Source organism: Bemisia tabaci, chromosome 4 (genome assembly GCF_918797505.1).
Source record: "Bemisia tabaci chromosome 4, PGI_BMITA_v3".
Lineage (NCBI taxonomy): Eukaryota > Metazoa > Arthropoda > Insecta > Hemiptera > Aleyrodidae > Bemisia > Bemisia tabaci.
In genome coordinates, this window is record NC_092796.1 from 37,220,266 (window position 1) to 37,246,574 (window position 26,309).

The window sequence follows — 26,309 nt, forward strand, 5'->3', positions numbered from 1 at the left end:
TATTTTCTTGAATATTTACGATTTTTCCCGAAAGTATACTTCTGAGTTTTCTTGCTCAAAACTATAATCAAGATTCAGATCGGTTTTAAATTGCGTCCAGTGTCCATCCCGACTGCAATAACGACGTTGTTAACATCCATGTAGACCAGATGTCCCATCTCATATATCGAAGGTCCACGCTTCTTGAACTTTCATCGTTTCGATTATTAAGCTGCATTGCGTGCCAAGGTCCCTGGCATTGTTGCCGCGCTCAAATCCAATTCATATTTTTCAGAGCAATGAAAGCGTTTTTCAGAGCGTTCAGATTGCATCATGCAATTTTTCAATTCATCAACGCTCATTTTCCGCTTCCTCCTCGCCTGGCACAATCAGACGGCAGTTTCAGTCTCAACCAACATATAAAACCATAATGTGCAGCCCTTAAGACGTTTAAATGCAAATTCTAAACTGAGGCAGTGGAATTTAGAGGAGCTTGACTGCGTCACAACGTTTCAATATTTCACCTGACATCTCATATCTTTTTTCATGAACGCATAGGCATATCTTACTTGGAAAATTTCAGGAAATTTTCGTCAGGTCGCGGAGAAAATTCACAAAAAAAATCAAAGGCTTTGCTATCATTCTTGAAATGAATGAAGTGTCAAGTGAAACCTTGCGACGTTACGTTGTATATTTTCCTCAGAAGCTGGGCTGATTTTGATCCTCGCAATATGCTGGGTTGATTTCTTTTCTCGACACTGGAAACAGAACTTCTTTATTCAGGAGATTGAACGTGAGCACGATCATAAAGGCAAACTTTGTTTTCGAATCAAATTTTCCTAATTTATTATTTATTTGTGTTTTACTCATCATTTCTTGAGCATGCTATTGTATCTCCTTAATTTTTAATTTTCTCTTGTGACCGTCTCTAGGAATGTAATCAAAGTTACGGCAGGCATATTTACGGCATATTTGCAAAAGCGAGCTGATACTAACACTGATTGACAATCAGTTTGATTCGGCGCTTTTTCAACTCTTCGAGCCCGTTCATTTGAAAGGCTATTCATTTTCGATCAGTTTACGTCCGTTTGAAGGTTCCTACTCGAATTCTTTTCTTCCAATTTGACGAAGGCATACAAACTGACTTGAGTGAAACGGTAAAATGATATTTTTCATCTGTCCTCGAAAAATTACAGCAGAGTTAAAAGTGCCCACGTTGGTTTAACCACATAAAATTGGCAATGCAAAACTTGCAACGTCGCAAATTGAGGTACGAATATTTTTATCCCACCGCCGGTGATGCGAAAATGTGTATCTGTGCACGCGTTAAAGTGGTAATCAATCGTGATCTTCCGCCATCAAGTCGAAACCATACTGTTGAAGGCGCTCTGAGCAACTATTCAGCCACGAGAGTATTGCACAGTAGCCGGTGAAATTGAAGGCGCACTGCCGTGCGGAAATTGACTGGTATCGTGTGCTTTATGTAGAATCCTACTGATCCTACGATATGCGGCTTCTGTACGATGGATTTTTGTGGAATTTAGGCAGGAGTATATTATTTGAGGTAAAAGTTGACTTTCCAGTCAGATCTTTAATAAAATTCATAAACCCAAGATAGAGGAAGGGCCCAAACTACAGTATTTAAATTTTGTACATTTTGGTATTTGCTCTTGCTTAGCTTTTTTTAGTTTACCGTATATTTATCAGTTTTCTGTTCTTAACAATTAGGTATTGCTTCGAGAGGGGCAGGGGGGCTGGAATACGCGATCAAGTTGCGAGTTCTTCTACTTTCAACAACGTAGGTGTTGATTTTTTGTCACAATTCGTTCTAAATATCTACGGGCTGATCATTTATAATTTTTGTGGCTATCTCTCTATAGAGGATCGTCTCTATAGGATCCCAATCCATTAAGAGTAACTCATGGGACCATGTAAGTGGCCTGCGGGCCGATTAGTGAAATGTATAGACAAAGAAAACATAAAGTGTATAGACCGATCCTATTGGTTGACATGATTGGTTCTTATAGGCCGAGGAAAAAAATGATGGACTAACTGTCAGGTTTCTCGTGGGTTGCCGTTGGTTAGTCCATTACCTACCTCCTATGTCCCTTGCCACCACCCGCTTCCACCGATAGGATCCCACCAAATCCCTTTTGTCGTCTTTGTCTATAGCTTTGTCCATCAGTTTCAATAATCGGCCCGCAGGGGGGCGTATATCCCCCTGGTAAGCATTATTGATTTACATTTTAACATTTATTTTTCGAGCACGCTATAATATTCCAATCCATATCGACCGAATTTCCAATTACGACGTACGTCCACACAGACCACGTAGGTGACGTGACGCGGCGCGGGCTCGGATCGGCAACGGGGGTCCGTCACCGGCACCGGTGACAGGAGTGAACGACACGCGACGACGCGACGTGACGCGACAATCACAACCCGCTCTAATCGTCGCTCCCCTGACGTTAGGTCGTATCTCCATCCCCACATGAGCCCCGAAAAGCCTGCGGTATACGGAGAGCAAGGCCCACGTGGAAATCGAGATACGCTTTTACGTCACGGGGGGCCTCGTAATGCGGCAGGTACCCGCTTCGCTTTGATAGTATTCATTCATAGCCCTCCCTCCCATCCCCCTCCCCCGGCTGCCCGGGGGGGGGGGGGCGTCCCTCGGTGTTTTGATGGCTATCAATTTAGATCGGGATCGGAATGACTGTGACTGTGACACAGTTTGTCTGCGAGCGGCAGAGCCACGTGCCGCGCGCCCGCCACCGCCGCCTCGCTTTATTTTAAGCCCCAGCGCAGCGTCGCGACGCCGTCGTTGCTATGTCAGTGTCTCCCGTCCTCCGTCTCGCCGGACGCCGGACGCGCCGCGCCGCCGCGACGCTCCCCGATCCGCGCGGAATCCGCGGTGCCCGGAAAACACCGAATTTGGCGGCCTGCGGTTCCCGCTCCGACAGGGTGATCCAGAAGTCCGAGCCTTAACCTCTGATTTCCCCCCGAACGATCGTAACGCTTGGAGTATCTATATAAAGAGAGAATGGACGCGGCAAAACATGGAGCTGGCCCAAAAGAGCAGCCAAACTTTCATTGGCGGATCCAGCATATTGGCAACATTGTTTTTCTCCATTTGAACCCATGGAAATGTATCGATTCTTGGAGGGGCCACGGGGCCAAGAATCGATGAATTAACATAGGTTCCGGTGGAGGGAGTTCGGTGGTGCGAATTGCTGGATCCGCCTCTGCGAACTTCCAATACGAGAAACACGAGAAAAATATCGCTACCAATTTTCATATTTCAATTGGAGCACACCATAAGGGAGTATGGACGTGCCGGTAATTTTGAAGTTAGGTCATGGAACTTTCGGCGTCAAAAAGGGCAGTCAACTTGTGAATTCATAAGTATCCAGAGTGACTAATCATTACAGTTGTTACGACCCGTCGTTTGTAAAGCACGTATTCGACTTAGTTTTTACATGATTCACCGATTTTTGCGGAAGAACGCTCATTTATGAACATTCTTGGCAGTTTTGGTTTAATATTGGAATCTGAAGATTGGAAGTGACATTTGTTGTGTTCGAGGGTGGGCTGCTCCTTTCGGGCGCTATGACTCCATATTTTGACATGCTCGTGCTCTCCCTGTATAGTTACGCATGACTGAAGGAGAAAGACTGGCAGGAAAAATTTTCCTGCCAGTCTGCATGTTCCAATATCAAACCAAGATGGCCAAAAATGTTTATGACTGACGGTCTTTCCGCAAAACTAAATAGATTAATGCAAAAATTAGGTAAAATAAGTGCTTTACAAACGATGGGTCGTAAAAATCGTGATAATAAACCATTCTGATTATCAAAATTCTGCAGGAAGCCAGAAGGAAAATATTCGCTAATTTTTGGTGAGAATCGTTGTTTTTCCGAATAAAATTTGGCAACGCCCGAGGGTACATACGACATTTTTCCTAAGTACAGCAGAGCAGTGGTGCATGTGGCGTGCTTTGCGATATATCGATTGATCTGCCATTTAAAGCTATGAAAAAGGATCGATGAACAGGGTGCTCGCAGCGAATACCATAATAATCAATCGATTATTATGGTACTCGCTTCTTTACCATAGCTTCCAATAAGGAAATATCGATGATCGATCATTCTCGCCTCGCCACTGCATTCGCGCTCGCCATCGAGCAGATGTGAGCAGCGGCGACAAGCGCATTCGCACGTGGCTTGATCTCCATTCGCACCCCTGACCTCCTCCACCCCTGACCCTCGGTAACGGCCGCCTCACTTATCAAAAACCTCGTAACACTTTACCAGGAATCATACCTAGGTACGCTGTTTTTCTGAACGCACCGTTGACACCTCTCCTCTGAAACCCACCCACGCTCTGTACCAACAAAACCTGCAAATAAAGCGGGCAAACGCGGAAAACACTCGAGAATTTGAGGCTGAAATATTTATGGCGCTTTGCGTTACGCGAGCATCATAAGTTAAGTGCCGCGCGAATTAAGCGCCTCCGCACGGTTGCCATATTTCAGCTCGAGAATTGACACCGTAGTATTCGCGAATAGGTATAGGACGCGATTTGGCAACCGTGGCCCGTAATGCTTGTAATAACTGTTTATGGCCTTTTATCTTCGCGCGTTTTCTAGCTTGCGAGGCTGATTACCGGCGCTTTTGAAGCCCCGGTGGTGATGTTTTCCCAGATTCGAAATAGGTCGCAGCTCTCGGAGCAAGCGCCATTTTCAGCGAATTTTAAATGAGAGGTGGGCGAGACGTCTAAAAATCTTGTATACTTCTCTCAAATTGACCAAATTGCGCTTGGAAACGTGAAATTTCAGATGCATGGGAAGGGATAAAAAATATTTCTTCAGCAAATAATCAGTGTTTGAACATCCATTTCAATCTTAGTAAGAATATTTGACTATTTGCCTAGGCATTTGACAAAATGCCTGAGTTGACTATTTGCCTTCGACACATAGACAATTAATAGAAGCGATTTGGAGTTTCCCTGAGTATCTCATTGAAACCCTCTTCCCCGAATTCCTTTTTCACCCCCTCACAACTGAATCAAATTTAAGTTCTCGGTCTCATTACTTATTCTACGCCTCAAAAGATAGCCCGAAGTTCACTCGAGCTTAAATTCACGCTCTTTGGGGCGTATATTGTCCTTGACTCCTGTCTCAAGTGAGCTGTTTCAAGTTAATGCCGCGATCTCGTAGAGGTTTTTCACGGCGCGGCGCACGGCGGCCTAATTCCTACTTTTAATGAATCTTCCTTTAAGCCGTCATCTTCACGCTTTTCCCCTCTTGAACGTACCCTTGAAAAATCCGTGAGAATTAAGAGGTTTGGCCCAGGACCCTTGAACGGCTGAAAAACATGCGATGTCAGGAAAGCCTCGAAATCTCCCGAATTCTAATAATTATTCTTTCGCGCGTTTACTTTTTTGGGTGGGAAAATTTTGTGGGGCAGTTTGGAGATTTATTTCGTATTTTTTCACAGTTAATAGAAAAAAATCCCTATGCTGTGAAAGTAGGAACTAATATTTTTAGTTAGAGCTAGTGTTTCCCGCTTCACATCCTATTGCCCCTCAACTTTGCCATTAATAACCTGTCTGTTAGCTTTCATCTTTTGTCATTGTTTACTAATATTTTCCTTCAGTTTCATCTATCTTTCTTTAGTTTTTAGCGGCTCTGGTGCTTGCACTAGAGCTGCTATTCCGGACGGTCCCAGCTGGGGAGTATCAATGCAGCATGTTACATTGTAGAGACCGCGCGTTGGTTGATGGGAATCGGCGCCATTTTCGGCTATGTTCCTTGTCATGACTTTATTTTATTGCATACTGTTTTATTGTTAGTCAATGCTATGTTGTGTATTGTATTTTTGGAATCATGGTGATACAGTCAACAATTCAAAACTTGTTTGTGCTTTTATCTCGTGATGGAAAAAATGTACTTTACGTTCAAAATTTGAAAATTTGAATTTTAAAGTTTTCGCGGTTAAGGAAGCTTTAACCACTGGGTTGGAGCTTCCTAGTCATTTACTCGATATCAGCTGATAGCAAACAAAGGTTACCAGGGAAACCGTAAACGTCTAACAACTATCGTGGCCATTGGGGCGATTATTGAAATGATATCGACTTTATGTCGCCGCTTACGACAGGACATAGCCCTATCTTAACTGTGTAATATATCGCAATTCGATATTGTTTTGATTTTTAAAAGGAGCAATTCATTCATACAGTTCCGATTAGTTTTGGCGAACGGGCCCTTAGCCTGCTTAGTACGTATAATCCCAAAACGCAGGAAAATAGATTGTAGGAAAATATTTGCATCGGAAAATCGTAACAATTTTCCCCTAGATGTCTTCCATTCCGGGTACATATTTATTGAAAACGGCGACTTTTTCAACAGTCCTATTTTTATCTACAACATCTAAGTGGCCCTTCATAATCATTTAATTTTGGCCCCTGGCCAGAAAAAGGTTCGGAAATTGCAGTGATTTTGCCGAAAATGCTGAAGTAAGTAAATTTGGGCATTTTTTTTCCTTCTTCAAACTCTGTGGAGAAGCACTTCTCCTCCAGTACATCTATTTTTTTACTTATCTCTCGCAAGGTACATTTACAGAAGGTGTGTTCCAGTATTAACAGTTCAGATTCGTTGTTTTTTTATTATAACGCTTATTTCGGAAAGCAATTATTACATTGTTCAATTCTACTGACTTTCAACACTCGATTATACTCCCGGCAAATTCTGCAGCAGCGTTTCAAATGTTGACTCTAATGCTTCCAACAGCCATCCGATGTCTAAGAGTTTATTCCTAGATTTAGGGATTTTCCGGAATTTCCAGGGATTTAGGGATTTTTCAGGAAATCTAGGGATTTTTTTTTGATGAGGTAAAGTTACCAAAAATCAACTTTTTAACCTCAATTCTAGCTTCGACAATCGAAAACATTTTTTCATCTATATTTTGTAGGCCTTTTTGGCAACACTATTTTCCCCGCAAATAAGCCGGAAATTAAAACGATTGCGTCCTTCGATGTACTTGACATTCAACTGCATTCAACCTGTTAATAATAAGAAATCAACTAATATTCTTTCATTTTATTGGTCTGGATTAGCACTGCTTTCAGAGAGCGCCAAAATTCAAACGAGCCAATCAGATTTAAATATTGCAAATCGCTACATCGAATGACATCATGATTCTTCATAAAAAAATGGCGCTTTTTGCAAAATCTAGGGATTTTTTAAGTATATTTGAGCAAATCTGGGGATTTAGGGATTTTTAGCGAAATCTAGGCATTTTTTTTCTTCCCCGCTAGGGATTTAATATCGGAAGACTGGCTTCCAGTATCGTAGCGTTGATCGTCGCTGATGTCGAAATGGAACCTAATGCCGGACTTACTGTAACACCTCCATTCCTCAATTCCGGTGAGGAATACGTCTCTACCCTTAACTCAATATAAATATACAAATTGATAAGTGAGTGCTTTAGTCTCCTGAAAACAGAATTGCGAAACTTAAAATTGGAGAAAAATGATGAGTAAATGAAAAAATGGAACCAATTGATGGGATATGTCGCATGCCATTCTGACACAAAATATGGCGTCTATCGAATCACCTTAACTAAATAAAATAACCAAATTTTCAACTCTCAAACTATCAACTATCAACTATCAAAATTCAAACTATCAAAATTTCCAACAATGACAAAAATGATTGTAATATACCTATAATGTAATGAAATATACACGCTCTAATCATTTAATTTGTATTACCTTTATGTTATGTACCTACATGTTATACTATTTTTATAATAAATTTTGCCAACATGCTTTTCAATTCAGTCTACAACATTTCATTCCGACGTGGCAATAATGATTTATAATGCCCCTAAACATTAAAATGAATTACAATAGTAATGCCGCATTATAATGTCGTATTATACATCGCAACGATTCATGTCCTACTGATTATTGATTATTGTAAGATGAATTCTGTTTTCTCTGATTGTATGTTTCATACGTGCGAAGCAAGTACGGGTCACTAGAAACGTGGTTCGTACGGGTGGCTGATGAAATTGATCTTCGAATACCTTTTGATGAGCTAGGGAAATGGAACCATCTGCATCTCATGGACAATAAATAGTTGCCGTAATTAAGGTCATCCCGTGATTAAGGTGCCGTGATTTAAGTCATAAATTCTTCATCTAATTCTTGATTCATCTCCAAAATGTCTGCTAAAGCTTTCATGCGCTTCTCCTTGTATGCATGAATGAGCAAATTGGGTATCGAACAAGCGGACACTTTTTGAAAATTTAGATGATTCTGGACAATATCGTACAGAAGTCCACGAGCTGCAGATAGAACCATTACCTCTAGCTCATCAAAAGTTATTCGAAGATCATTCAACAACCTCTTTGACAAGTTGCAAAAACTTTTCGTTAACAATAGTGTCACACGGTACTAGGAATATTTACTATTTAACGAACCTTATATTTCCCTGACTCAGTCCTAAATTATAGAAGTATGCGTTACTTTTCCAGCAATCCAAAAAAACAATTATACAAAAAACCAATACCTACACTTTCAGATATAAAAATGCAAATTTTTTGCAGCCTCGCTAAACGACTTATCAACCAGAGATTTTTTAGGAAGCGGACCTCCAAAGAGCTTTCAAAATTAAAAGTATACAACAAGTGATAATGCCATGTATTCGCCATATCAAAGCCCAATACACATTTATACACCGGCTACGTAAATCTGCTAAGTTACAAAACATGAATCGACAGTTGTCGGATTGTACATCAATGACAAAATGTGTCTAGGCCCTCATTCTTGACTACAACTACTGCCCCCAGAGCCGCTCTCCGACGCCAATGCGTTGGAGCTTCCTGCTTGTTTCATTATTATTAGTATAAAGCGGTGTGTAATTATTGTACAATTCTTTGTAGTCTAGTAATTTGATATGTGTTTTTACTACTTGTAAATTATATGAAAAAAAGAAAAAGAAAAGTTTTTTTTTCATGACGGCCAAAGAAAAAGAGACCTTGATGTATGAAAAAACATTAGTCAACACATTTAGTTAAAACATTTCTCTAATCATTATTAATATAAAGCGGTGTGTAATTATTGTGTAAGTCTTTGTAGTTTAGTAACTTGATATGTCTTTTTACTATTTGTAAATTACATGAAAAAGAAGAAAAAGAAAAGTTTTTATTCCATGATGGCGAAAGAACAAGAGACCTTGTTGTATGAAAAAACATGAGTTAGGATTTTTTTAAAGTTTGGTGCAAAAGTCGGAATTTAGTTTTTCACGAAGAACACACTTTAGTATCCCAAAAATGAGGGTGATATTCTTAGTCGTTTCTCAAAGAGATTCATTATGGTTCACATTGCGATCAAGGCAAGTTTAAGGAAATCCTCATTTTTCTACACCACATTAAGGCAATTTTAACGAATTTTCAGTACAATTTAACTACATAAATTAAAAAATTAGCTCTTGCGAGGAATACAAGGGTACGCCAAATAAAATAAATAAATAAAAGTGAGCGAAAGAAAAAATTCTGTGACAAACCTTCAGGTTGGGACGAACCTACCTTCCAATAATATTTTCAAAACTGGCGAATTGTTTCTTTCGTATTTTTCATCTTTTACATGGAAGTAAATCATTTTAATCCTTTGAGGGTCTATTTCTAAAGTTAAACTGATGAATTCCACTAGAGATCCCTTCAGAGCGTCTATTGCATAAAACCGTGTTAAGGGTCTCCTTCAACCTCCCGCTATCGCCAATTCGAAATTTATCAAATATCTCACGGAAATTTTCGATCTTTCATAGGTTTCTTCCGTGCCATGCCACCCTGGCCTGGCAAATTAAATCTGTGCGCTTTGTGACTCAAGGTCAGTCGAGCGAGAAAGATTCAAATCGTAAGGTGCGAGGCTCATAAATTGTACAGCTGTTACAAACTCATTTAATACGAATTATATACGGAGTGAAATTAAGGAGTAGAGAGGGTGGAAAATAATTGCGTTCGGGAAGAGGGCTGGTGAAAAGAAATGGTCAGCTGAAGGTCGTCGGGAAATCGTGCGATTATGGGGATGAGAGGCTCTTTTCAAGGAGTGACGTTATTTTCCCCAGAACTGGGTCAGAGCTCAGCGGGGTCCGATTTTTCGGCAGGCTATTCTGCCGTCTTAAAGAAAAACGCCGTAAAAAATTCTAGCGTTGCCGAATATCCCCCGATAAAATATGAACTTTATGAGAAACTCGCGAGTATTTCTCTTGAATTAATCAGAGAATTTCATTCGTATTTGTATAATGATGCGATGTATCTGAGAGTTTCAAGAAATATTATCCCAACCTTTCCTGAAAAATTAAAATGTTATCAATGGAAATTTTGCAACATTTGAATGCCCAAGAGGCTTTTTTTTCTTATCACGGCACTAATATTTTTGGGGCTTAAGACCACAGCAGGCCGCAGATCGACCATTCGGCAGATTTGCTTTCTCGCGAAATATAACGCGATGAAAAATAGGGTGGTAAATTTTTCTCAGAGCCCCCGTCAGGATCTAAAATGAAAAAGAGCTCTGATACAACCCCGGAGTATACTGAGAGATTTTTACGTGATCTTCTGACCATCCGAATTTTTCCCTTTTCGATTCAGGATACCCTTACATTCTAGTATACTTCAGTACAGTATACTGAGTTTGTGACCCTCAACAAGAAATAATCTTGTCCCAACGAAATCTTTTCTACGGAACGTATCTGAATCTGATTATGTGAAGTAATAATTATATTAGGGCAGCACTTTAACTATTTGGCTCATTTTTCAATTATAGATTATTTTATTCTCTCATCTAAGTAGGTGCATAAAGTTTTTTATAATTCATTTAATTTCTGGACTGAGGGCTAAGAGATAAACTATAAATAATTGACCAATAACATGATACTGTATAGAGATATGTTTAGTTATACTTATAGGTATTTCTACAGTAGGAAAAGGTTATACCGTTGTCGAAAGCATGATGAAATATTTTATCATTCGAGTGATTCTCTCTTTACTTATACTTGTTTTTATAATATTTCAGTTATTTAATTTAGAATATGTGTAGTTTATTTAGAATATGACATTAATTGACTCAATAATTAAATGGGTCTTTTTCTGTGTCATTAGTGCTTTGAAACAGGAAGACATAGTTTTTCAATCGTGATATTATGTCGCGGGCAATTTGCAGTCGCAAGAAAACTGCAAAAATGCTGATCTATTTGTGTTGAATGAAAACATATACAAATTTAAAAGCAAAGAAATATGATAGAAAGTACGGATTTTCATGCATGCAATTCAAACAGAAGTCTTTTTCTTCTTCTTATTCTTCCTCTTCTTGAATGTATGACGCCAGCTAAGAATGCGCGAGTACTTGTGGTGAAATCAATGACCCTAGTAGGGTTTAGCTCGGATAGGCAACTAAACTAACTGCCTGGCAATGCGGTGAGTATCACCGGATTTAAAGGCGCTCCAAAGCCGAGGTCGAACTTTTGAACGATTTAATCCTTTACTGAGTGAAAGCGAATCATTGAGATTTGCCAAGTTAACCCGCGTCATGCCGCGTTGAAAATTGCCGACAATGCTGACTCCCTTCGACCAACATTTAGAAAGTGAAATAATTTTTGAATAAACTTACCAAAAAGAGAGACAACGCCACATGCGATCCAAATGACGAAACTCATGCCAATGGAACCAGTGCGCACCATCAGGCCTGACGGGGAAACAAAAATGCCGGAACCTGGAAAAACGGTCCAAAAAGTTCATATGTTGTATTGAGACGGATTTGCTAAACATGTTTTGCTAAGTTTGGTACTGTGGACGTAAGTAACGAAGAGGCATTACCCTTCTTCGTTAGGCCCGCGTTTAGTAGAAAGAAGCCAACCCTTATCAGCTTTCGCTAAATTTAACTAGGCAATTTAATTTTTCACAAGAGAGCGTGTGTGTGGATTTTTTTGAAGATTTTAAAGAATTTGCCTCTTACTGTGTAACATAAGTAGACTGCTGGACAACATGGAGGAAAATCATATGATTCGCGTGGTCATGAGCACCAATTGGATCGCATTTAGCAAAATGGAACCAGTGCTATTACAGTTCTGTAAAAATGTTGATTTTTCATAATTATCTAAAAAAATCACACAGAACAGCAAAAAGTTCATGTTTCCTGCTAAAAAATTGTAAATTGTAAAGGAAAATAATTGTGTAAATTTTAATACTGTACATAGAAACATGAAGTATTTTTAAAAGAAAAGAAGAAGTTGCACAGTTTTGAAAACACTGTAATCGCGCTGGTTCCTTTTTGCTAAATGCGATCCAATTAGAGTTTGACTCTTCATCACTTCTTAAGAGGCCAAAAACTGATTGCGAGTCCAAAATCTGCTTCCGGGAGTGAGGGCTTTCCTCCATTTCCTTGAACAATGGGACAGCCGCGCGAGTAGAGTGGTTTGTCGATTTTAAAAGTGCTGTCAGAATAGTTAAGTATCTGCGTTACACTTGACGAGGGAGTTTATCGACTCGGGTTTATTGACCTTGATTCAATAGTTAGATTTGGCCGAACATGAAGCGATGAACCGTTGAGCTTTTATGATTTGCCGCCGTCATTAAGAATAAATGAACCATAAGCGACGGGTTGATTGGCCGTGAAAAGCTGCTTCTAGCGAATCTGATCATGAAGATAAGCAAAATGTAAGCAACCATATATGCAAAAAGAGAGGAGAGAGGGAGAGAGAGAGAGTTAGTTCATTTCGATAGAAAACGAATGAAATCCGAATCACAATTTAAATCGATCTCATACACTACGGACTTTCTCACTTTTAAGAGGGCATAAAGTAGCAGTAGTTTAGTAGTATTTTCGAGAATGATTCGCCGCTAGTCGATCGATCAATAAACAAGTCAATCGTCGGTCTTGGCTCCTGGTCCTGAGTACGACCCTCTGCCGGAGAATTATTCTATGCCTTTGTGATGACCTCTCTTCTTTTTTTGTTATCACGAATGGGGGCGTAAAGGGTCTTTTGATTTTTATGCTTTTTTATTTTTATTTTTGTTTCCTGGTCGAGGAGGGGGTTAAAACCACCCTGAAACGTCCCAGATTTTTGTGTTTCTGTTTTGGGCTTGGCTATCAATTATCTTATGTGTTTCTCAGTGAATTAATGGATCTTGGGACATGCTTTATTAGGATACATAATATATAAAAGTTTGATTTGCCTTCCAGCTGGCTTCCAATATGTAAATCAGCCAAAATGTAAATGGTTCATTTACATAGTGTACATACATAGTTCTTCTATGGCACACAGTGTCAAAATGAACTTGGAGTCTGTCAGTCCGTGCTTGAAAGACTGCATGCAAATTAATTGTTAGTTCAGATTTTTTGGCAACAGAATGTAATGCGCTTGTTAAACTTAAGAGCACTCATACCTCATTTTCTTGGAAATTTGACTCTGTATCCTTCCATAGTTTCACTAGGGTATGGTCTTTCAGTTTCGTCTATAGTTGAGTTTAAATATATGTTTGCGCGGTTCATATTCTTCGAAAAACCAAGTTTTCCGTAAATTTGGATTTAAATAATAAAATACTGAGAGTGAACAAGTCTTTCGTGCTTGACTATTGTAGATTAGCTAAAAATGAGAAAATCTGTCCAGAACAGCAACTTTCTACGTTGAATATTAACCGATATATTGTCCTTTGAAAAGTCGGGTTTTTGACGTCACCCATCGCGAATGTGCGTAACATGGTATGAACTACCGCGGTGGATAACGTCATAAATAGAGTTTTTTAAGGCGCGATATCTATCTTACCATTCAACGTAGGAAGTTGCTGTATGGACACATGGCCGGATTTACCTACTTGCCGCCCTCTTCTCATTCATTTTGAAACATCAATAAAAACCATCAATTGAACGCGCGCCGGAGGGAGAAGGATGCATAAGACGCGTTCACTCGTGTTCGACACATTTGTTGAGTAAGCACTGTCAACACTACTAGCAAAAGTTCACGGAACTTCGCGCAAAAGTTCAGTTCCGTAAACCTATCTCTGTGGGGACAAGGCCATTCATTTGTAAGAAATGAACTAAAAAATTAAGAAAGAACAAACATAAATGTGGTTTAATAATTTTAACTTCCGCAGCCGTGCCGCGCTGACCACACTGAGTTTGGCGAAATGCGTGAAGTATTCATGCAGTCTCGTAGGCGCTAATATGTGTTACATGCCGACCACCGCGTCGAGGGCTTCTCCTTTTCATCTCAAGTCCTCGTCATCATTTCTCTTTGCGCCGCGCCGCTCCAGGCCAAATTACGTGTTTGGTTTCTCTCTTAACTCAACTAATTAAAGGTGTGCAGTCTTTTGTATCACCGAAATACGACAAAATTAGAAATTAATGAACTCTCAGGAAATGAGAGTTTTTGTCACCTTTTCTTGTTTGTAATTTTTTTCTGAATCCGATTTTTTTGTGCCTGCGTTTAAAAAAATTGCAAAATTTGCCGCCCCCTAATTTTGCCGCCATGTGGCCATCCCCTTAATCCGGCCCTGTATGGACATATCTTATTATTTTTAGCTAATCTACAAGAATCAAGCATCAAAACACGATTCTATGATCACCGCAACTGGCCCATTTAATGGACGACCACTTCGTCTTGCAATATTGACAGTTTGTAGATAGACAGTATTGTTGCTTAGCCATGGAAAGAGTGGGAAAACAAGGATGAAAAAACGGGAAACTAGGCTAAAAATACACAATTAATGAAACCCGAGACGTTTCGACTCAAAACCGAGTCATTTTCAGTCGGAAACAATAAAAATTTATAAGAAAAACGATAAATATTCTGATTCTCGATTCTTTTAAATTTGTATTGTTTCCGACTAAAAATGACTCACTTTTGAGTCGAAAGGTCTCGGGTTTCATTAATTGTGTATTTTTAGCCTTGTTTCTCGTTTTTTCATCCTTGTTTTTCCACTGTTATCATTGTCTTGGGCTGCTCTTAAATTTTTTTTTTTTTTTTTTTTTTTTTTTTTTTTTTTTTTTTTTTTTTTAAATGTATTCTTGAATTACGTCTACATAGAGTATTAAGTAATTTACATTTTAGAAGTACACTTAAACTAGAATATATATACATTTTAACTTGTGGATTATTAAATCCTATGGGTGAGTCGAACTCTGAGGCAGAGTCAGGATATACAGTTTAATTGTTCCAGGTGTCCCAGGCCGGGCCGCGGTAAATATTTATCGGCTGAGATGGAAACAGGAACTTAAGTTGGTCCTGGGAACACCTGAAACGGTTAAAAATTTGTAGCCATGGAAAAATAGGATAGTAGTTGAATTTGTTGATACTCACCAATCATGGTTCCGACGATTAGAGCCACCCCACTGAGGAGTCCCACCCGTCTCTGGAGGTGAAGAGTGTCATCCTGAGCTGGGTCCGCCCCCTCCAGCTTGTCTCCTCGCGGCCCATCGTCTTGGTCGTCCGTTTCCGCCTCCCCGCCGGAGCCGCCCGCGCCGCCCCCGCTCCCTCCGCCTCCCGAGCCCGCGCCCCCCAGGCCCAGCCCCAGGCCCCGGCCCCCCATCCCGCTCCGCCACTGGACTCCTTCCTTCCCGTTCTGTGCATGATTACCTGTCCAAACACACCAAAAAACACAACTTTAGTCAACGTAAAAATAACACTCAAAAATGTCATATCTCCTTCCGAATACCCAAAAAATAAAAAAATAAATGGATTGCATTTCACAAAAAGGAACCACAGTAGAAAAAAACAAGCGGGAAAGTTCTAATACTGTCGTATTAGAAAAGCGCTCAGGTGTTAGTAAATGTATTTAATGAAGAAAGGACGTATAAACTCCGTCGACTTGGCTGGGAAATGGAAATAAAACATCAGCTGATGGCAAACAAAGGTTACCAAGGAAACCCTAAACGCGTATTTTTGTTTCCCGAAAATGAGCTCACCGTTGAGCTCATCAGGCGCGTTTTTTTAGGCTTCATTTGAGTTCAACGATCAATTTCGATAAGAATTACTCTACCGCTAAGAAATTTTCTTATGGACAAACAATCGAAACTACCCGCGCATTACGTTAAAAGCATAAAATACAGTTATCGCAGCTTTATTTATTTTAAAACTGGACCCCCCCCCCCCCCCAAAGCCTACACATCGATGAGCTGGTGCGCCATTTAAACGCATTAGCACTAGTATACTAGTACTCAGAGGCAAGTCGAAATCAAAAAGCACTGCCTATAGGCTGAGCGCTTAATAAATGGATTGCATTTCACAAAAAGGAACCACACTGGAAAAAAAAAAACACATTGGATCTGGAGTCCAGACTCTCAAAAAGATTGGGAAGAAAAAATACACTTGATTCAATCGGATTTTTGCTTAAATCAAAAGGAAATCCGCTCAAATTAAGAGGCTTTGTTCTTGATTTAAGCAAAAATCCGATTGAATCAAGAATATTTTTTCCAGTGCAGGAGCATTGCAGTGTTGCTAACAATAAGATTCAGCAACTTCTTTTGTCTTGGAAGAAAAACCTGATTATCCATAAACAGTTTCTATTTTAAACGTTAAAAACTGTAAAAAGACAAAAATTACCATGCAAATTTCATATTTGTTCATGGTTTCAGTCATTTCATTGCAAAGGATGAAAATGAACAATTTTAGCATCATTGCAATTTTTCTGGTTTCTTTTTGCAAAACGCAATCCAAATAATAAAAGAAAATTATGGACAGTGTTTAACAGAAAGGAACTAAGTCAAATCAGCTATTGCCAAAAACTGGGCATTTAAACTTTTTACCAGAGAACGTTGGTGCGATTCATTTGAATATTTTAAGGAATTAGCTTCGTACTGTACAAAAATTTTCTGAAATTTATACAAAAATCCGCAAAAACGTTTTGATGTACAAATTAAACTGTCTCGTTAAATTAGGTGACGGCTGGTGTGGCTTGGTTCATTACTGCTTAACGCGGTCCACATTAAATTATATTTCATACCACAGCGAGCTGAGTGTCGAATCTTAACTACACAAATCAGTATTACAATCTTAAGTACACAATACAGGATGTTGCATTTTTAAACCGTCAGACTGCAAGGGTGTATTGCATAGTATGGATCAACATACACTCATTTATTCAATGAAGTCCCTCCCCCCCCCCCCCCAATATCTGCAACTACGCCACCCCGCAATTTTCAAAAATATCGTCTTTTTCCCCGGATTTTGGCGACGGTGGAAGTTCGGCATACGTTGGTGTAGGAAAATGGAAACATAAATTGAGGAAGCGATTGGTACGCGCTGATACTGACGCGGGCCTCGAATATGTTCGCTATCAAATCACGATTTTCCATCCAAAAATAATGAGAGGTGAACGAGTTTACTGAGTGGACTATTCCGATCCCGATGGGAAAACTCAGGGAAGAAACAGCGAGGGACGTAATTGTCCGCGGATGGAAAAGTTGCGACACGTTAGCGAGTTTTCCGCTGTTCCAGGATGTTACTTCCCACGCAATGCGCTCTAGTTGGTTGTGCGACTGATCTCGTAATCTGCCCGCCAGCTTCTACCCACTCGCCCACTAGCCCTCATCCTGGATTCTGACGCACATGGGGGGCTCCGTTCAACTCCACACCGGAGGCGAACAACCCTCGAGAGCCATTCCCAGGGGCGAGATTTAACCGGAAAGTTGATATCGACGGTGGAATCATGAAAACATATGTAACTGTTTACGGCAGTTTGCGTCTCTCTCAAAATCCCCCATGACCCGCGCAGTGGCGTGGCGTGCTTTGTGATATAGATTGCATTTTGCAAAAAGGAACCACTTGCATTGCAATGATGCTAAGATTGTGCAACTTCATCTTTTGCAATAAAATTGCGGATATCGTGAAAAACTATGAAATTCAGATGGTCATTTTTGTCTTAAATTTGCAGTTTTTAGCGAGTAAAATAGAAACTATTAATGGATAATCGGGGCTTTCCTCCAAGACAAAAGAAGTTGCACAATCTTAGCAACATTGCAATGCTAGTGGTTCCTTTTTGCAAAATGCAATCCATATATCAAATGATCCGTCATGTAAACCCATGTAAAAGGATCGATAAACAGGATGTTCACAACACCTTACTCGTCGATTCTTTACCGTAGCTTCAAATGGGGAAATATCGATAATCGATCAGTGGACGTGCGTAACGTTGGAGAAGATTTCCACCCTAACGGGTGTCACGCTGTCACGCATCACGCAAGTGGCGAACCGTCACGTAGGGATGACTATTTTCGGGATGGTGGAGAACGCCTTCCGAGAACGCAATTTCCGATTTTTCTACCTAACTTGATGATAACTGCTGTCTGGTCCAGACAGCAGTTATCATCAAGTTAGGCATATCGATTGATCTGCCGTTTAAACCTATGGAAAAGTATCGATAAACAGGGCGTTCGCAGCGAATACCTTAATAATCGATTATTTACCACAGCTTCAAATAGGGAAACATCGATAGATCGAAAAGCACGCCACGCCACTTTGGTGAATGGTCACATACAGTGCGCTTCACTCGCACACACTGGGGAAAAAAGTCTCTTAGATCTGGAGTCCAGACTCTTAAAAAAATCGACAAGAAAAATTACTCTTGACTCAATCGTTTTTTGTGCTTGAATCAGAAGGAAATTAAGAGGCTTGGCCCTCGATTCAAGCAAAACTTTTATCGAATCAAGGTCTTTTTTTTCTTGTCAAATTTTTGAAGAATCTGGACTTCGGATCCGAGAGACTCTTTTTCCAGTGCACCACCGTACTACACTTTTCACGCTCCATTCAATAAAACTAGAATCTTGGAGCCTTACAAGATCGACACGTTTGCGAACGTAGGCGGGAAGGCCGAGTCACATAAACAATTGGAAAATTCATCTGATAAGTTTGAACACGCCGCGAAACTTCGAAAAGACGTTTCAGGAGCCGGCGAACCGATGCAATGCTTGATTAAATCTGTCGTCAGGGCTTTAAGAGAGACGTCTGGAGTGTTCGCTCGCTCAATTTTTCCGCGAAAAAGTAATAAAATATGAACATTTATTACATTTTCTCATTTTTCTATCGCGGGCGTTCGTTTATTACACTTTTTCCATTTCGACGTCTTTCTTCATTATGAAAGGAGACCATCTCCCGGTAGTTACTTTTCCCTTGTCCCTCGGTCCCGCATGAACTTCTGCCCCTGGCCGTAATCACGTATTCAGTCGCGTATTAAGAGATTATATTCTCCGATGAGGATGACAAAATCTAGGGCTCGGAAGGAGATTCGAGAGAACTTTTCTCGTTATGACTTTTCTCTAATCAAATAGTTTTCTAGTTGAAATTAAGTACGGTGTGCTGAAAATTAAATCGACGGATTGTTTAACCGTTCGCAATATCGTATAAAATCGTAGAAAACAAGGCAAACCACGGATTTCTAAATTAGGTTGCAATTTTTGCCACTCTCTGCAGCAGTGGCGTGGCGTGAATGATCGATTATAAATACTTCCCCATTTAAGCTGTGGTAAAGAATCAATTATTAGGGTGTTCGTTGCGAACACTCTAATAATCGATTCTTTACCACAGGTTTAAACGGTAGATCAATCGATACATCGCAAAGCACGCCACGCCACTGCTCTGCAGACCTCGAAGTCCGAAGCGTATAGAGTAATCATTCCATTCGATAATGAGAATAGTGCTGAGAATTGGTCTGGAGAGGAGAATATTTCTCATTACTGTAAGTTCATTGGTCATTGAATTTATAATATCATAAACTTTAATGTATTTATGATTATGCAGCATTTTTACACCATTAGTGCACAGTGGCGTGGTATGCTTTGCGATACATCGATTTATTTGCCATTAAAACCTATGGATAAGGATAGATAAACAAGGTGTATGCAATGAACACCTGAACAATCGATTCTTCACCACAGCTTCAAATGGGAAAATATCGAAAATCGATCATTCTCGCCTTGCCACTGTTAGCGCATCAGTCACTAGTTTCATAGCTCCTCTCCATTGAATATCATGAATGGGTTTTCGTATCGTATGGGATTTCACGATGGTCGGGTGGGGGCGTGTAAAATTCTGACGAGAAAATTCGTTTACCGAAGAACTTTCAATTTTATGGTTCAATTTGGAGACAGTGTGCCTCAGAACATAATGTGACCGTACGCAGGCGGAGTCTTTGGTTCTGTGTACTAAAATATGAGTGTACTTTTGTTGAGTCGGGTCAAGAAATCAGAGCGCGAAGCACCCTCCGGAGGTTGGGCCGCCTATTGGCCAGGAGGCATACCTCCTAGTATTTCATCATCAAACAAGCTGATTTTATCACACATTTGGCAACCCTGATTTCAAATTGAGTCATGCTTTATTGTTGGTTACAATAAGACCCGATGTTACCATGACGACCCGGCCAATGTAGTGTAAGAGCGAGGAAGAGTGTAATGGCTTAATTAATTACTATTCAAGACTCGGATGGGCAACAACCCAACTTTTAATTTGCCTCAAAGTGGGAATTGGAACAGATACTGACATATTCTGACCCTGCTTCCTGATCTCGCCTAAATTGGTCTGGCCGTCCGGATCGATAAGAGAATTGATTTCGCCGAGTTGACTACAGAGTACAGACCTCCGTTGGAGTCTCTTAATTTGAAATGTATACTGATGTGTCGAGAGAAACGTCGAGTAAAAATGCGGATTTTGCCAAATTTCTCTCTGTAAAATATTCATTTTCTAGGAAAGGACTACCTACAGAAAAGCTAAAAATTCGGCATAGTGGTGGCTCTTAAAAGTTGGCAACACTGTTTTTCATCCATTTGCTAAATTTCAAGATTTTTTGATCGTTCAACTTCAAAAAAAAACCTGACAAGGGTATATCCTTTTTTAAAAGATATACAGAAACAGAATATTAAATAGAGCCTTTTCACTATTTAACCAATAACTTTTCAAACAGAATATTTGGAGATCGTTGAAATTTTTTGGGAAAGTTCCTCCCTTGCGCTCCAGTTTTCATTAAAACGACAATCGCGTGATAAAGCATCGGAAAAATGAAGAAAGATAGAAGGAGGGAAATATATTTCCCGGGATTCATATCGTCAGCGTGGCAAATCCTGGCTTTCCAAGAAACTCAATTTCGGATAAGGAGAGCTGTATATCCTGAGACCGAGGAGGTCACATGTGCGCCTGACGTCAGACAGCAACAAGTAGCATGCCGGGGGGGGGGGGGGGGGCGCTATTTTTGAGCAGAATCGAATCGCGAGGAAGATCGGAGCAAATGAAAACGGTACCGGGAATAGCGTGGCAACTTGTACAAAGTTCAGGGCCGGAGCAGGGATGGAGGGTGGGAGGGTTATCAATCACATAAAGGGGGATGAATAGCGGGGGCTTATGGGCTTTCTAGGCGACCGTCGTTCCAGCCTCTCGATCCAGGACCTCGGCCAACAATAAGGCTCAGCCGAGAAAGTAGCGCACAAGTGCAAGAACTTATTGTGGTAGGTACGTCGTTTTGGCACGGAGGGTGGGATTAAGCCTCTTCAAACCTTCCCTCTGTAGTGGGTCTCAGTACTCAGTTATCCGCAAATCCCGCATATTGCGTTGCAGGACGAGGATCTTTTCGCGGGCATCTCCGGAGTCCGCTAATTATGAAAAACTCCACCAGATGGCGCTACCTCGATGATTCGCATGCTTTATTAAGTCGCGTTCACGGAGGAATATAGAGGAAGCTTTCGTGAAGTTTTCTCATCAAGAGCAAACTTCATCAAAGGATGCACTTTCGTCGGATGGCACTGAGCTTTTACAATATAATGGACTGAGGATTATTCCAATTCTTAATGAGAAATATTCCAAGCGTGTTTTTTTTCTTCTTTTGTTTCTTTTTTTTTTGTTTTTGTGGAAGGAGGGTTTTAACTTGTTTTCAAGAGACCAAAAGACTTGTTAATAAATTACCAGAAATTATAATAGATCTCAGGCAAATACTTAAACGTCAAAGACGCATTAATATTTTAATGATTAAAAATATAAAAGACATCAAAAGAAATGGGCTCCTCATAGAAATTAAGTATGTTACTGATCTAAAATTAAACTTCAACCCAGGATAAAAATATAAAAATATAACCAGACAGGAAAGTCCAAACTGATTGAAAATACAAAATGAACAGAGCAAAAAAAGACATAAGGAGCTAAACCCAAGATGTGATTCATTTTAACTCAACAAAAAATAAGTCAAAGGCGTGGGCCGAACACTTTCTGTGGGAGCGCCAAGTCACAAAAATCTTGGGTACGATTTATCGACTCTTTTTAAAGCTCTAAGACTGTCTGAAGATGTTCTTTGAAAAGAAAAAAAATATAACAAATTGTAACACCAGCGGAGATTTGCAACGCCATCACCGGAGTTAAGTGTTTTTCGCCTTTGACCATCAAAATTCTTCGCAAGAAATTGAAACGGCCTGAATAAACGAATCTGATTCAATATTAAATACAGCGTGGGGGGGGGGGATATAATAATTATTTGAAATTGTGGATTCAAATTTTTAAATGTTTCTCAAAAAAATTGCGGGGTATCCAACTGCGCGAGAGTCATATATTTTCATTGTCAGTTATTATCCTGATTCTTCTCGCGAAGGATTAAAATTCCTTCAAACCTTGGTGTATGCAATTTGGCTTTCTTACAAGCGCGTTAATTTGTATTCACTGTTATTGACTACATTGTTCTGCTTTGGATTGCCCACGCTCCCAGAACCGCGGGATCGGATTTAACGTCCTCTAATTATCTGCTTTGAGTTTGATTTTTAAATCATCCATTAAGAACGACTTTTGGCAAGAGATAATAAAAAGCCTAGGAAAGTCCTCAAAACTCACTCGAGTATTTCAGAAAATCTCAATGTGACGGTAGACGAGATCAAAATTTAAACTTCAATAGTCATGGTTCCGGATACTACGACGAATCAGTTGATCCTAGTTTTCCATTGTAGGAAAGAAATCCAAAGTTTTTAAACTCTGTGCGTCAAATTATTGCTAAAAAATGATCAGAGTCAGATTTTTTTTTTCATTTTTTCAGAAGGTTTAGAGTATCATAATGATTCAATAGATATTAAATATACAGTTTTATGAATATGCCTCACGCTTCTAACCCTCATACAAAAGCAGCACAAAAAATCTGGATGTATACATCTTTCATTTTCATTAAGGTGATTCGATGGACGCCATATTTTGTGTCAGAACGGCATGCGATATATCGCATCAATTAGTTCCATATTTTCAGCTCCTCGTCATTTTTCTCCTATTTTGAGATCGCACTTCTGTTGTCAGGAGTCTAAAGCACTCACTTACCAATTTTAACAAAGAAATTCAACGTAATAAAGGCGTGGTTTTTTCAGAGAGATAATATCGCATTCGAGTGCAGTTTCGATATCAGTATCGAATGCGATGTTTTCTCTCTGAAAAAACCACGCCTTTATTACGTTGAATTTCTTTGTTAAAATTGGTAAGTGAGTGCTTTAGACTCCTGACAACAGAAGTGCGATCTCAAAATAGGAGAAAAATGACGAGGAGCTGAAAATATGGAACTAATTGATGCGATATATCGCATGCCGTTCTGACACAAAATATGGCGTCCATCGAATCACCTTAATGTCAATTCTCCATCAATTCACAAGAAAAGTTTTAACCTTATATTTACTGGACTCATCTTTTCCAGCGCACGTTTCTACTATTTGTTCCATCTGGATGAAGAAATATGGATCGTGATGCTTAAAATCGATTGTTCTATCCAATGATCAATTCTGAGATTACACATACATCATCAAGTAATTATAGCTACACTATACCCTGGAAATTAAGATAAGTGTCAAGTCCCAGAGTTATGAAGTTACGAGTACTCGTTAATAAAACTTACAATTAACAATTTAACGTAGGACTTTTCTAGGGTGGAGTTTTTTTCTCTCGTCGCGTGCGTCATATCGTCGTTCCTCTGACGTAAGGGCGTACCTCTATTTTCCCTTGAGTCCCGAAGAGCATAGACTTATGCGGAGAACAAGGTCCATGAAAACATTAGGATACGCCCTTACATCAGAAGAGCGACGATACAGGACACAAAACGTGGGTTCATGACAGGGCTGAATGATTTAAAACTCTTTTTTTCGTTCATGCAGCCTGGTATCTAACAGATACACATCAGTTGGGCGTGTTATCACCAGATGAGTTGCTACAAATGAAAATTATAAACTTTCATAATTAAAAAAATGGAGTTACTTCGTTGACAGATTTGGGTAAGACTTCTTCAAAAGCACTTCATCGCAATTGAATATGATTAAAGTAAAATGTTTGCGAACTTCCGTGGCCATTCATTAAAATTACTCAATACATAGTCAACTATTTGCAGTGGTGTGGCGTGCTTTGCGATCAATTGATTGATCTACCATTTGAACCTACAGAAAAGGATCGATAAACAGGGTGTTATATCTTAATAATCGATTCTTTATCACAGCTTCAAATGGGAAAATATCGATAAATCGATCATTCACGCCTCGGCACCGACCATTTGTTGATCCTCCCGCTGAGGGAAAAAAATAGCTATGTACTTTTACCTACCAATATCATTGTGGCATATTTTGGAATAGTGCATCTAAAAATACAAATACCCTGACCAAAGAGGGAAAAATAATTTCAGGAAATCGGATAAAATATCTCCTCATAACAATGGACTCGGTTATTTACACGACACTACTGTAAAACGTAGCTCATTGTTAAATGTTTAATCTGCCGTATGTGCTGAGTGCTAACAAGGAATAAATTAGAATGAATTTTTACGGTTGAGTGCTGAAGATCACCTTTTCTTAAGTTTTGGCGCTTAGAGCCATCAATGAAATGCGATTTATACAGGGTGATCCAAAAGTCCCTTCCACCCCCTCTAACTTTTTACCTAAGTGAGATAAAGATTTGAAACTTGGGGGATATTCCTAGGTCAAAGGGAGCTACCTTTTGGCCCCCCTAAAATTTTCAGGGGGGCCCCCCTTGGGGGGAGGGGGAAACGGCCCCCAACTTTTAATTTTCAAATGGGAAGACCCCCTTTGTGATAGCTCGTTTGAAAGAGCATAAAAAAAGAAAACTTTTTGCGCAAACCCGAAGTCAATATCTCAAACCGTTTCAAAATGGCGGCCGGTTAAAGTTCAAAATGGCCGAAAATTCACACCGGTTATTTGTCGATGGATTTGCGCGAAAATCGGTATGTAGGGGTATTTTGACACGAGCAAAACGAATTTGACGTTAGATTTTCAAAAAAACCAAAATTTCCAAAATGGCCGTCGGTTAAAGTTTAAAATGGCCGAAAATTTTCACCTTGGTTTTTTCCTGATGGATTTGCCTAAAACTTGGAATTTGAGAGTATTTTGGCATGAGATAAACAAATTTGAACTTAGATTTATAAAAAAATCAATTTTTGGTCATTTTGAACTTTAACCGGTGGCCATTTTGGGAATTTCGGTTTTTTTGAAAATCTAACGTCAAATTCGTTTTTCTCGTGTCAAAATACCCCTACGTACCGATTTTTGCGCAAATCCATCGACAAATAACCGGTGTGAATTTTCGGCCATTTTGAACTTTAACCGGCCGCCATTTTGAAACGGTTTGAGATATTGACTTCGGGTTTGCGCAAAAAGTTTTCTTTTTTTATGCTCTTTTGAACGAGCTATCACAAAGGGGGTCTTCCCATTTGAAAATTAAAAGTTGGGGGTCGTTGCCCCCCCCCCAAAGGGGGCCCCCCTGAAAATTTTAGGGGGGCCAAAAAGTAGCTACCTTTAACCTAGGAATATCCCCCAAGTTTCAAATCTTTATCTCAATTAGGTAAAAAGTTAGAGTGGGTGGAAGGGACTTTTGGATCACCCTGTATGAATTGAGATGTTTCATGTTGTGCTTATTTTACGCTACTGATTCATCTTTTTTAACAGGAACGAACCAGAGACATTGCATGACTTGCAAAATAAAACGGTTAAACGGCGGAAAATCAAAATATTTTGAGACTGGTTAGTACCAAAATATCATACTTGGAGCTTCTTAGAAGGATCCTTGTCCAAACAGGAAGTTGAAACATTTTGAGATCAATATACGTACAGGAACAAAACAGGAACATAACTGTTAATTAATAGTGTATAATTAGATTGATGTGATCTATTACCGAAAGGAAAATATAACCCAAGTGTTATACCCTGAAAGAGCCGAGATCCCTGAAATGCACCTTTAACTTGAGATATTTTTTAGGCCATGAACGTATTCAGCGCTAAACAACATCGAGGGTAACCATTACTCATAAGTTCTAGTCCAAAACTGCGTCACCAAA

General features: G+C 39.8%; 1 protein-coding gene across 3 annotated transcripts in view; it reads right to left on the minus strand.

The window, feature by feature from the left end:
- sbm (L-type amino acid transporter sobremesa) overlaps window positions 1-26,309 on the minus strand; it is a 98,879-nt gene that overhangs the window by 41,012 nt on the left and 31,558 nt on the right. For all 3 annotated transcript variants that reach the window (XM_019043103.2, XM_072299786.1, XM_019043102.2), the window contains exons 2-3: window positions 15,338-15,613; window positions 11,650-11,751 (exon numbers count right to left, since the gene is read on the minus strand). In XM_019043103.2, coding sequence (XP_018898648.2) covers window positions 11,650-11,751; window positions 15,338-15,613 — 378 coding nt within the window. The remainder of the gene's footprint in view (window positions 1-11,649; window positions 11,752-15,337; window positions 15,614-26,309) is intronic.